The sequence below is a fragment of the Pantherophis guttatus genome, chromosome 17 (genome assembly GCF_059756535.1).
Source record: "Pantherophis guttatus breed Tessera chromosome 17, ASM5975653v1, whole genome shotgun sequence".
NCBI lineage: Eukaryota > Metazoa > Chordata > Lepidosauria > Squamata > Colubridae > Pantherophis > Pantherophis guttatus.
This window is the reverse complement of record NC_142079.1, coordinates 4,170,610-4,183,673: the sequence shown is the minus strand read 5'-3', so window position 1 is coordinate 4,183,673 and position 13,064 is coordinate 4,170,610. Positions and strand designations below refer to the sequence as shown.

Here is a 13,064-nt window from a genome sequence, read left to right as displayed (position 1 = left end):
GGGTGGGAATGGAGATTTTGCAGTATCTTTTCCCCCTGGAGTAGGGTGGGAATGGGGATTTTGCAGTATCCTTTCCCCCAGGAGTGGGGTGGGAATGGAGATTTTGCAGTATCCTTCCCCTGCCACGCCCACCAAGCCACACCACACCACAGAACTGGTAGTAAAAAAAAAAGTGAATTTCACCACAGCTCTGCCCCCCCCTCCTCATTTATTGCTTAACGCATTGTAAGCCGCCCTGAGTCTCCGGAGAAGGGCGGCATATAAATCGAACCAATAAATAAATAAATTTGTGCGTTCCGTTTTTATCCCCACACACAGACGCAAGCACAGTCTAAGCCACAAACGACACCCAAGCCTGGCTTCCAAATCTTTTATTTAGCATCATCACAGGGACTTTTGGGGGGAAAAAAACACATTGCAAAAAAAGGAATACAGAAAATGGAGAGGGGGGGGGAGAGAAATATATAATTCCACAGGAAAACCTCTCCTTCTCTTCCTGAGCACAAAAGCTGAAGTTTTCATCAAGAGCCACTTCATTTTGAGGCACTTAAAGAGTTATGGTTGTGTTTTTTTTTTTTAAAGGGAGTGAAGCACAGGAATTTTTTAACAAAAAAAAATGCCTCTATTGCCAAAGCTACAGTAACATAGGATAGTCCACCCCAAAAAGATGGGAAATGTTCTTTGAAAAGCATAGAAAACGAGGGAAAAGGCACATATTTTATTTTTTTTTTGTCCTAACAGATCAAACCATTCTCGTGTTGAAAGCAAAATAAAACAGCTGGGATTTTGAAAGAACCTTCAGCCCAAATTCAGGCTTTGGAAACAAAAGGGAAAAAAATAATAATAATAAAGGAAAGGAACGGTAATGAAATCCCTGCAGATTTTATTCTGCTAATCGTTGCCGACTCTAGGGGGCGCTGCTCCTCCCTGTTTCAAGGCCGTTGAAGCCAGCGCTGTCCAAAGACATTTCCGCCGTCGTGCAGCCAGCATGACGTCACGGTAGCGCTGTTATCTTCCCACCGAAGTGGTACCTATTGATCTACTCGCGCTTGCATGCTTTCGTACTGCTAGGTGGACAGGAGCAGAGGCTGAGGATGGGAGCTCGCCCTGTCGTGTGGCGCTCGGGTCTCAAACACGGGCTGCCGGTTTTTGCAGCTGACAAACCCAGCATCTTAACCACCGACCACCTCTCAGGTTTTGAAAAACCTTTCTCCCTAAAAAAAAAAAAAAAAATCGGAGAATCCATGCAAAAATGCATTGAAGACTCGGGTGCATGGAACAGCGCAGGACATTTTACCCAGCAGCAACCAATTTCCCAAGTAGGTGGGAGAGGATATCGCCAGTTTGATCCTAAAAGGAGACACCGCCCCCCCCTCGTAGCTTGTCTCTATCATCCGGGACCCCGAACCAGTGAGGCAAAAAGGAATGAAAAATTCTATCTGTCAAAGGGTAAAATCTACATGGCAAACCACATCCCAACAGCAACATCTGAACTTAAAAGCAAATATCTTAATAGGTGTGCTTTTTAAGTGAACTTAAGGCAAGGGTCAGCCGCTGGGGGTTCGGGAGAACCTCTAGCTAAGATTCTGTGCAGTTTGGAGAACCCTCAAATACCACGCCTGGCTGGCCCCGCCCACCCCATCCCGCCCCGCCCCTCCCAGGAGTCCCCATGCAACCCATTTTGGATGCAGGTATGTGCAGGGTGCGTACGGAGGCTCAGGTAGGGCGAAAAACAGGCGTACCGGAAGTTCAGGAAGGCCGGAAACGGGCCTGTTTCTGGCCTTCAGAACCTGGGGAGGCCGTTTTCGCCCTCCCGGAGGCTCAAGAAAAGCCTCCGGAGCCTGGGGAGGGCAACCCCCCCCCGCACTGTGGTGCAGGAGGCTGACTAGGCCACGCCCACCATGGCCACTCCCACCCAGCAACGGGGCAGAGAACCCCTTGCTAAAATTTTTGAAGCCCACCCCTGACTTAAGGCTCTTTTGAAAATCCAGGAGAAGGCAAGACGAACAAGTCTTTCTCTCGTCTTGGCTTGTTTTTACAAAATCCATTCCAGTTGAACCCTGATCCGTACAAAACTACTTAATAAGCAAAAAGAGAAGGAAAAAGAAAAAAAGGAAAGGAAATATACACACACACTCCTAATAGATTCCTCCAGTTCTCCGACCTCCCCTATTTTTAAAAAAAGGATTTATATATATATATATATATATTTATATATAATTAATAGTTGGTTTTAAGAAAGCGTCAAGGCTCATCAAGACAGGAAACTAACAAAGATTAGGGTCCTGCCCGGGGAAAAAAACCCAGATACTTATAAAAAGCATCCGTCGAAAAATTGTTCATAAAACTAAAATTTCCATATAAGAGATTTAAAAGCTTTGTTTTTTCTTGTTTTGTTATGCGTTCAAAGCCCAGTGTAAAAAAAAAAAAAACACGCCACATTCCTCACCCAAACACACAGCATTCGGCTGAATAGCAAAAAAGTTGTGTTATCTCACAATCAAAAATACCCCAGAAGGGGGGAAAAAAGGCTCGAGCAGAACCCCAAAGGTTTTATGAAATTGTTACGTCGATATAAAATGTTTTGAAATTATTGCTTAGAAGGTCCTGTCTAGGGAGAATCTTACAGAGGCACGAGAGACGGGCTGGAGAAGAATCAAAAAGGCAAAAAAAAGAAAAAAGTCAAAATTCGTGGTTTTTTACGCTTCTCCCTTCTCTCGGGTGCAACCACAAAATATAACAGAACTCCTCGACTGACGACGAGAATTAAGATCGGGATTTCTATTGCTCCAGCAAGGCAGCCAATTTTACAACTATTTTGCCCTGGCTGTTAAGTGAGTCACTCAGTTGTTAAGTGAATCCGGCTTCGCCCCTTGAATTTGTTTGCCCGAAACCGGCTGGGAAGGTTGCAAGAGGCATTCAGATGACCCCGGGAAGCTGCAACCGTTGTAAGTACAGGTAGTCCTCGACTTATGACTGCAATTGAGCCCCATGTGGCTAAGTGGGACATTCAGGAAGTGAATTTTGCTTCAATTTATGACTAACCCCGTGTCCACCAAACCCACCCCAACCGTCCTTCCTGGCTCTCAGATGTCATGAAGACCCATCTTCCTACTCAACTATCTCTTCGGACTTGGGCATCTTCCAAAACCTTGGCATCTTAGCATGCCGACGTCATGGAACCAGAGTTCCCCAAATCCCAAAACAAAGCTGGCTCAGAATGCCGGGAAGTCTGGTTCCCCTGTTCTCCAACGGAGGAGAAGTTGGAGTAGATCCAACCTCCGTAAGTCCCTTGTGCCTCTTTTCTCTGGATGATCATCCACCTTCCCAGAGCAGCCGCGAGCATCTCATTCACATTCACACACAGACACACACACACACACACAATTCCTCTTCTTCCTCATCTCCTACATCAACCCGCTCAAGTTGCTGGACGCGGGACGACCCGCCGCAAAATAAGGCGAGGGTTTCCTAGCAGGAGACACCACGGATGGTGAGGTGAGCCTCAGCAGAAGAGTTTCAGGAAGCAGTTCTGGCAGTAAGGCTTGTCGTTCTGCTCTTTGAAGGTTCCCTTGTTGAGTTGCTTGAGACAGAAGGCGCAGACGAAGTGTTCCGGGTGAAATTTCTTAGCCATGGCGGTGATGCAGCGGCCCGTGATGGGCTTCTGGCATCCGGAGCAGAGCGAGCCGCGGCGTTCGTGGTAATGCACTTCGCAGTAGGGCTGCCCGTCGTGTTCGAAGAAGCTGCCATTGATGAACGGGGTGAAGCATTCCTGGCAAGAAAAACAAGAAGTACGAAATTTTAGCAAGGGGTTCTCTGCCCGGTTGCTGGGTGGGCGTTGCCATAAGTCCCTTTTTTTCAGTGCCGTTGTAACTTTGAACGGTCACTAAACAAAGTCGGGGACTACCTATATTACTTTAGTCTCCGTCGTTAAACCGGAGAAATCGTCTTCTTCAAAAACGTTGGAAATGTTACCGTGGAAAATGGAAGGAATCGCGGGGTCCCTTACCCGGCAGACGAAACACTCGGGGTGCCAGAGAGTATTCAAGGCCGAGATATAGTTCTCCAAGATGGCTCGGGCACAGCCGCCACATTTGGGCGCGAACATATCGAAGTAATCTTTACGGCAATAGGCTTTGCCGTCTTTCTCGTGGAAGCCTAGGAGGCAAACGGAAGAGAATCCTGGTTAATCGGTTGAAAGAGCAGAATAATATAAGGTAAAAGGTAAAGGTTCCCCTCGCACAACTGTGCTTGTCGTTCCCGACTCTAGGGGGCGGTGCTCATCTCTGTTTCAAAGCCGAAGAGCCAGCGCTGTCCGAAGACTTCTCCGTGGTCCTGTGGCCGGCATGACTCAACGCCAAAGGCACACGGAACGCTGTTCCCTTCCCACCAAAGGTGGTGCCTATTTTTTCTACCTGCATTTTTTTACGTACTTTTGAACTGCTAGGTTGGCAGAAGCTGGGACAAGTCACGGGAGCTCACCCCGTTACGCGGCGCTGGGGATTCAAACCGCTGAATCAAACCTTTATTGTCAACGCACAACATGCGTACAATGAAATTGAATATCATTGTACACACGTGTACAATGTGGTGTAGGGTTTCCCGCCTAGGCAGGGGGTTGGACTAGAAGACCTCCAAGGTCCCTTCCAACTCTTGTTATTCTATTCCAGGGGTGGGCAACTGCGGCCCTTTTACAACCTGTGGACTTCAACTCCCAGAATTCCTGAGACAGCTTGGCTGTGGACTTCAACTCCCAGAATTCCTGAGACAGCTTGGCTGTGGACTTCAACTCCCAGAATTCCTGAGACAGCTTGGCTGTGGACTTCAACTCCCACAATTCCTGAGCCAGCTTGGCTGTGGACTTCAACTCCCACAATTCCTGAGCCAGCTTGGCTGTGGACTGCAACTCCCAGAATTCCTGAGCCAGCTTAGCTGTGGACTTCAACTCCCACAATTCCTGAGCCAGCTTGGCTGTGGACTTCAACTCCCACAATTCCTGAGCCAGCTTGGCTGTGGACTTCAACTCCCACAATTCCTGAGCCAGCTTGGCTGTGGACTTCAACTCCCAGAATTCCTGAGCTGTCTCAGGAATTCTGGGAGTTGAAGTCCACAGGTTGTAAAAGGGCCACAGTTGCCCCCCCCCCTGTTCTATTCTATTCTACATTTTCTCAGATGACCATCTTCCAGGATCCATACCTTCAGGGCCAAAGAAGGCTCCGCACTGCGCGCAGAAGAAGTGCTCGGGGTGCCATGTCCTGTCCAAAGCCGTCACCACTTTCTGCGAAGGAAAAAAAACCACACAAACGATGAATATAAGCCCATCGTTCTCCATCCAACCTGGTCACTATTCGGAGATTGTGGAATTCCACGTGTAGAATTTACTCGTCCAGCCTGATCGACAGCCTGAGGGATTTCAGGTGGGTCCTCAACTTAAACGACCGCAACTGGGAACGGAGTTTCCATTGCTAAGCGAGGAGGTTGCTAAGCGAATCACTGCGACGGATTTTTACTTTTCTCCCCCCCACACTGCCATTACGCGAATCATGGCAGCCTTTAAAGCAAATCGTACGGTCATTAAGTGAAACGGGCCTTGCCCGTTGACTTGGCTTGTTCGAAGCCCCCTGTGAAGATGATCACATGATCCTAGGGCAGGGGTCAGCAACCAGGGACTCTGGAGCCGCATGTGGCTCTTTCATCCCTCTGCTGGGGCTCTTGGTCGCTCAAAACGTGTGTCGCAACTGCCAATGTGCGACACCCCGGCACACAATTTTTTATTTTTTTTTAAATTCAAAAACTTTTTTTTTATTTTATAAACAAACAAACAAACAATACATAATCAATCATTCCTGATTTTATGATGGGGTTTTTAAAATTTGAAATTGGTTTTAAATTGAAATGTTTTAGTTATGGGCCAAATTATTTAATTATTTTAAATCTATTTTAACTTTTATATATAAAGTGTTTTACTTGGCTGCTCACCGCCCTGAGTCCGAAAGGAGAAGGGCGGTATAGAAATTTGAAAAATAAATAAATAAATAAATTCAATATATCTTCTGAATACATCTTTTGTATCACCTTTTTGCTCCTCCAATATTTATCGTATCTTAATATTATCATTTCCTTTATTATAACATTTCCCCCGCTTTTCTTACTTCTCTATTAATACATTTATTTATCTTTTAATTTTATTGAAAATTTAGACAACCATTTTATCCCCACACAACCTTCCTTTCCCCACCCCCACACGATTTATTGAGCTTTTCGATGCCCGGTAGGTTTTGTGGCTCCCGGTGTTTTCTTTTCTGTGGGAAACAGATCCAAATGGCTCTTGGGAGTGTTTTAAGGTTGCAGACCCCTGCTCTAGAGGAAACAGATTAGGAAAAAAAACAAAACGAGTTTCATAGTAAGTCGTCACATCTCAGGGGACTTACATCCAGGATGGGACCGTTGCAGTAGTAACAGCGAGGGGAAAAGAGGTTGTGGTAATCTCTCTCGCAGTAAGGCTGGCCGTCGCGCTCGAAGAAGTTGCGGGAACCGATCTCCTCCTGGCAGTGGGTGCAAACGAAATGCTCGGGGTGCCACGTCTTCCCCATGGCTGTGACTACCTAGGGGTGGGAGAAGAAGGAGGACAATCCTGACTCTAGGAAACGTTCCACCTTCCGGCTGAAGGCAATCTCGTTGGACATCACACGTCAGGCAGAGCTCAGCGCCGAGGAGAAGAAGAAACGTTCTTAGAAATGTCTATGTCAGCGTTCCAGAACAACCCAACTCCAATTAAAAACTCAAAATCTTTCATTTGCACATTTCGCTGTGCACGGAAGACCCTGTTGTTCCGCCAGGCCGGGCTATCGACATGATAATTTTAAATTGGGGTATTTTAAATTTCTGGGGTTTTAAATGGAGCCAAATTTATTTAATAATTTTAAATTTTAAATTGATGTTTGTCTTGTGTTTTTAAATAGGCTGTACACTGCCCTGAGTCCTTTGGGAGAAGGGCGGTATAGAAATAAAATTATTATTATTATTATTATTATTATTATTATTATTATTATTATTATTATTATTATTATTATTATTATTAATTGAACGTGGCAGCGTGGAAGCTTCCGGGGTTAAATAGGGCTTCCAAAGCTGACAGTCTATGGAGATTCTCCATCATCCAGGATTGTCCCAAAGGTGCTTTTTGGAGAGGCAACTGGACTGGTTTTTCTTTTGAAGAGGTTTTGCTTCTCCTCCGAGAAGCTTCTTCAGTTCTAACTGGAAGAATCCTGAACTGAGAACTGAAGAAGCTTCTCGGGACGAGAAGCGAAACGTCTTCAAAGAAAAAAAAACCCAAGGAAGTCCAGCTGCCTCTTGAAAAAATAATAATAATAATGCACCTTTGGGACATTCTTAGAAATGGAATAGCACCTGGCCTGGATTGGGAAGAAAATTATGAATTGTCTATATCATCCCAAAAAAGGAATGTCCTTCATGGGCCAGAGAGAAGCTCTGGAGGGGCTCATGCTAGGACCCCTTGCTAGGACATAGAGAGAGTTTTCTCTAGGTTCTTCCATAGTGCACTATGGAAATGCACTTCCATAACTGCATTTATCTGCATGATTTTAATAGCCCTCTCTGATCTTTTTAACATTTGTGTTTACTTGCCTCCCACCACAAGGTGGCGCACATAATCCTTTCACCTTCTATTTTCACAGCAATGGCGCCATGGGGGGGGCTTGGGCTGAGCGTGAGAGAGAGGGACTGGCTCAAAGCCATCCAGGTAGCTGGTCATGCCTAAGCTGGAACTAGAACTCACCATCTCCTGGTGATTGCCCCAAAGTCAACCAGACACCTTTCACGCTTAAGCTGGAACTAGAACTCACCATCTCCTAGTGATTGACCCAAAGTCACCCAGCCAGTTTTCATGCCTAAGGCAGGACTAGAACTCACCATCTCCTGGTGATTGACCCAAAGTCACCCAGCCAGCTTCCATGCCTAAGACGGGACTAGAACTCACCATCTCCTGGTGATTGACCCAAAGTCACCAAGGGCGCTTTCATGCCTAAGGTGGAACTAGAACTCACCATCTCCTAGTGATTGACCCAAAGTCACCCAGCCAGCTTCCATGCCTAAGACAGGACTAGAACTCACCATCTCCTGATGATTGGCCCAAAGTCAACCAGGCAGCTTTCACGCGTAAGGCAGGACTAGAACTCACCATCTCCTAGTGATTGACCTAAACTCACCAAGAGGGCTTTCATGCCTAAGGTGGAACTAGAACTCACCATCTCCTGGCGATGGTCCCAAAGTCACCCAGGCAGCTTTCATGCCGAAAGCAGTACTAGAATTCACAGACTCCTGGTTTCTCCTCCAACCCCTTCACCATAACACCAAACTAGTTCTCAACGGTTAAGAGCTGAGGTTCCCTCCTTGAGGCTTACCTGCCCGGCAATTGGCTTCTTGCAAGCTCCGCAGACACCTTTGGCGACCGTAGCTACTCCGAGTTTGTTCAGGTCAGACTGGAGGCTTCCAAGCATGCTGTCCAACTGGCTGCCGGGTTTTGGAGGGGTGGTGGACGGATAGCTGCCAGCTCCTTTCCCCTGGGACATAAACTAAAGGAGAGACGCAAGCACAGAATGGTCAGATACAAAAAACCACAACCTCAACGTCCTCCTATCCGTTGGAACGTCAAAGCAAGCTGTTTGTTGTGGTCCGCCAGCAGCCTGCGGAATCGGACAGTGAAGAGGCTGGGGAGGAACATGGGCCAGTCCCGGAGTCTGGGGAAGGCCCGGACGAGGGCTCTGCATCGGAGGCAGAGATGGAGCAGGGCCATCTGGGAGTTATGCACGGAATCAGGAGCCTCCAGAGTCGGACAGCAGAGAGGCAGAGGAACAGGAGGAGCCTGTTCCTAGTGCGCCCATGCGCAGAGCTGCCAGAAGGAAAGAAGAGTTAAAGCTAAAGGGACAACTCCAGAGTAAGGCCTGGAGATGATTGGCCCCTCCCATAAGGCTTAAAAGAGGAGCAAAGGCACGTGGGCCCTTTGCAGGAAAGCAACGTTGTTAATTCTGTTCCCAGTCGGCATCTCTGTTTGATTCTGGACTCCGTGGGGCTTTGCCAAGTAGGTCTTTTGGCAGCGCGTCAAGGGAGATAAAGGCTGGTGATTATCCCGAAGGGACTTCTCCCGAAGGACTTCTTGCAACCAATTGGGACTCAGCTGTGAATGAACGTAATTCACAGCTGTCGCAATAAAAGAGGTTTTTGGGACTACTCGGGTGTCTTAATGACTCATTAAGCCTAGGTTACAATACTGTTTGGAATTTCCATTCGCGGGTCCTGGAACGGTTGATGCAACTGCAGAAGCTAGCAAAGAGTCACACCCTTGAGGATACATAGGAAGGGGCGGTTATTTTAAAAAAAACAAAAAACTGTGTCAGAACTTTCTCAAGAAAAGGGCCCACACACTCTAAGCATTTTGCAAGCACGGACGAGGTTCAGAGCACTTCCACACCACAAGGCCTTCCTCGGCAGTTCTACTCATCCAAACCACAACACACAGCAATATTGAAAAGAGGGCTAGAGAAAGGAACCGCTTTAAATTCGAGTGTTAAAAATATATATATATCTATTTTGGGAATAGCGTTGTCGAAGTTTGGAATACAGAGTCGCGCCCGAAATGGACGCCGTTCCAGCGAGACATTTTACAGAAGGATGGAAGGCCGTGTCCAACCTTGAGAGCTGGTGAGGATCGAACTGCTGGCGGTCGGCGTTTCAGCAGAATTAGCCTGCAATGCTGCGTTCTCACCACAGCGCCACCAGGGCTCCTAGTAACTTTTGTAGGCTTATAAGTAACTTTTAGAGTCATTTAGAATTCGCTTCTCACCCGTGGCTAGCAATTTAAGTGCACACGGCATATAATTTGAATTTTTACTAGCTCATTGCTGAATGTCAGTTGCCTTCTCGGCCTTTCTCCAGCCCCAAATTTCTCCGCGATCCTCAAAGATGATCATGCCGCAAGACCTCCAAATTCATGCGAGGTTTAAAAAGCCGACCGCCGTTTCTTTTTAAGCTCGCAACGAAACAGACCAACAAAGTCTTAGCAAAAACCCAGCAAACTAACTAACCCCTCGCAACTCCATGCAAGATCCACATACGGGGTCAAAGACATTTATTTATTTTTTTTCCACTCAACATGCCGAAGCAGGAATTAAAGCAAAGATCCTGCCTTCTCGGGAGTAGGTGGGCGAGTAGCAAGGAGGTGATCCAAAGATGGAATAGGAAGGACCTGAAAAAGCAGAATTCAGAATGAGACGAGCAAGGATGCATCCGTTAAAAAAAAAAGCTGGCTGGATGGTTGAATTTTAAGAAACTTTTGATTTAAAGTCATGTTTTTTTTAAAAAAAAGGGGGAGGGGGGAAAGGGGGGATTCTTAGTGTAAAAACCTGGATCTAATTCTGCATCTAAAATGCAAGTTAGTCCTCGACAGCTCATTTAGTGACTGCTCAAACGGCACAGTGGTGAAATCCAATTTTTTTTTTTACTACGTTATGTGGGCGTGGCTTGGTGGGCATGGTGTGGCTTGGTGGGCGTGGCAGGGGAAGGATACTGCAAAATCTCCCTTCCCACCCTACTCCAGGGGAAGGATACTGCAAAATCCCCATTCCCTCACATATGTGTGAGGGGAACCTTTACCTAATTTTTTGGGGGGTGGGCCTAAAATTACCCCTACCCTGAAAATAAACCCGGGGGATGAGCGGGGTGGGGGGGGCAACTGTCTGGTTACAGCCCGCAGACCCTTTGGGGCAGCGTAAATACCGCTTTTGCCCTTCTCTTTCTGGGCGCAGCGCTTCTGCTTCTTGGGCCGCTTCCCTGAAGTTGGCAGCTCCGCGGCCATCTGCTTTGCTTTTTCCCTCTTTTTGGGAGGCTCGCGGGAGGCTTTTTGGCAAACGGGAGACAAATGGGGAGGGGGAACTTTCCTGCCTGTCATCTATTCCTCAAGCTCAGAACAGACTGAGGGAAGGACGGCAGGCAGGAAAATTCCCCCTCCCCATTTGCCTCCCGTTCGCCAAACAACCTCCATGCCGAACGCCGAAAGTTCAGAATGGAGGCGACGGTGCGTCCACAGCGCATCCAGCTCACCGAGTCTGGCCTGCTGCACCCCCCCAAAAAAGTAAGATCGCCTCAAAAATAAGCCCAAGTGCTTATTTTCAAGTCTAAAAGAAAATAAGACTTAAAAAGAAATTTAGACACGGTAGGTATTCCTGGACTTAACGGCCGTAAGGGTGCCTAAAATTTCTGCGCTAAAGTTGAGACATTTCTCGAGGGAGTTTTCGCCCTGTTTTGCGACCTTTCTGGCCAGAGTTGTGAAGCTGTTCAGGAAGCAGGAGAACATCAAAGTAAGACCGTGCCTTCTGTGGTGGTGGGAAGGAGGGAGCCTCTTCTGTTTGACAGCTAACCGACACGGAGCCTTTGGAGGAAAGAGCCGCTGTGGTAGGCCGCGTGGGAATTGGTGCATGCTGGGGGGAAATTTCTTCCAACAGCATTTCCCACGGGACGGGAGGCTGAGTCGGATGGACGGACGGCACATAATGCAGCTGAGGGATATGTGGCGATGCGGGCAAGGGCAAGGGAGGTGGTGGCGGAGGAGGAGAAGATGGAAGAGAAGAGCCAAGAGTGGCGTTGACGGAAGCGGTCTTGGAGACATCTTTAGGAAGGATCTGCGGTGGAGGAGAAGGTGGGACAGAGATGGTTCTTCTCAAAGAAAGGGGTGACGTAGCAGGAATAATAACCTGAGGGAAAAAAGCAGGAAGAAACATGAACAGGCCAAAGATACCTCGCCCAGAAATACTTGAAGGCACCAAAAGGAGATGATCATGGAGGTCAACCTTCTCCAATCTTCCCCGGGCACTTCCCAAAGGGTGGAGGTCAACTCCAGAAGTCTCGCCAATGGACACAAAGGCTGGGGGAGTCTGAGAGTTGAGGCCTACCCTTTTGGAAAGCAACAGGTTGGAGAAATGTAACGGTACCGTACCTCACTTTCCTGAAGGACGCAAACCCAACAAGAGCGAAAAAATGAACAACAACAAACAGAGGCCCCTCCCAAGTAGAAATGGAAAGCATGCATCTCTGTAGGCTTCCGAGATCCTTCTGCCCCCAACTGGATGGAGAAGCCTTCAAAAGGTATCTAATGGTGCTAGGTATTCCATCCAAGAAAACGGTGATCCAAGATCTCGCTTGGAAAAATCTGGGGGAAACTTTCAGTTTCTAAGGAACTGACCAACGATTGGCCCCTGTTGGAAACCCCGAATCAATTAGAGATGACAACAGCCCAGAGAAGTATGGACTATGAGCCAAACTGTACGGAAATCCAACCAACAAGACAACGTGTGGTGAACCTCAACCGATGGCCAATTTGAGAGGACTTCAACCAGGGAAACAAGCTTTATTTTGAATGTGCTTTTCTGGGTTCCAGCAGGATATTAACCCCCAGAAGAAAACAACAACAGAATAAAGAAGAGTTGGAAAGGGACTTTAGAGGTCTTCTAGCCCAACCCCCTCTCAAGCAGGAAATCCTAAACCATTTCAGACAAACGGCTGTCCAATCTCTTGTTTAAAAAAACTCCAGTGATGGAGCGCCTACAACTTCTGAAGGCCAAGCCGTTCCACTGATTAATTGTTCTCACTGTCATGAAATTTCTCCTTAGTTCTAGGTTGGTTCTTTCCTTGGTTAGTCTCCACCCATTGCTTCTTCTCCCACCTTCAGGTGCTTTGGAGAATAAGTATGTTCTCCAAATATACACTGGAGAATAAACCCACAATTGGCAAGGGATGGACCTCTCCCTTTTTTTGACATGCAACAAAGGACGCATCTGATTTTCTCTCCATTCAGAAGCGGCCTTGCTAACGTTCATCTCATCTCTCTTGGTCCTCAAGTGAAGGACCTCCATTCTCTGCTAATTCCTAATTTCCAAATCGGCCGTCAAGGCTCTTGTGTGGGCAAAGCACGAAGGGGTGGGGGGAAGCTTAAGAAATGATCTTGCTTTCATCTGCTGTAGGCATGACCAAGAAGAGGAGAAGATCCATCG

General features: G+C 47.4%; 1 protein-coding gene across 4 annotated transcripts in view; it reads right to left on the bottom strand.

Moving 5' to 3' along the window:
• Positions 1-2,377: 2,377 nt before the first annotated feature.
• Positions 2,378-13,064, bottom strand: part of PXN (paxillin) — a 71,085-nt gene continuing 60,398 nt past the window's right edge. For 3 of the 4 annotated variants that reach the window (XM_060685151.2, XM_087880542.1, XM_087880543.1), the window contains 5 exons: positions 8,424-8,594; positions 6,432-6,605; positions 5,197-5,278; positions 4,010-4,158; positions 2,378-3,772 (listed from right to left, as the gene is read on the bottom strand). In XM_060685151.2, the coding sequence (XP_060541134.2) occupies positions 3,506-3,772; positions 4,010-4,158; positions 5,197-5,278; positions 6,432-6,605; positions 8,424-8,594 (843 nt within the window). In that variant the 3' untranslated portion in view covers positions 2,378-3,505. Of the gene's footprint in view, positions 3,773-4,009; positions 4,159-5,196; positions 5,279-6,431; positions 6,606-8,423; positions 8,595-10,204; positions 10,265-11,387; positions 11,769-13,064 lie in introns of all 4 variants that reach the window. The other variant, XM_060685148.2, reaches the window with a different exon arrangement.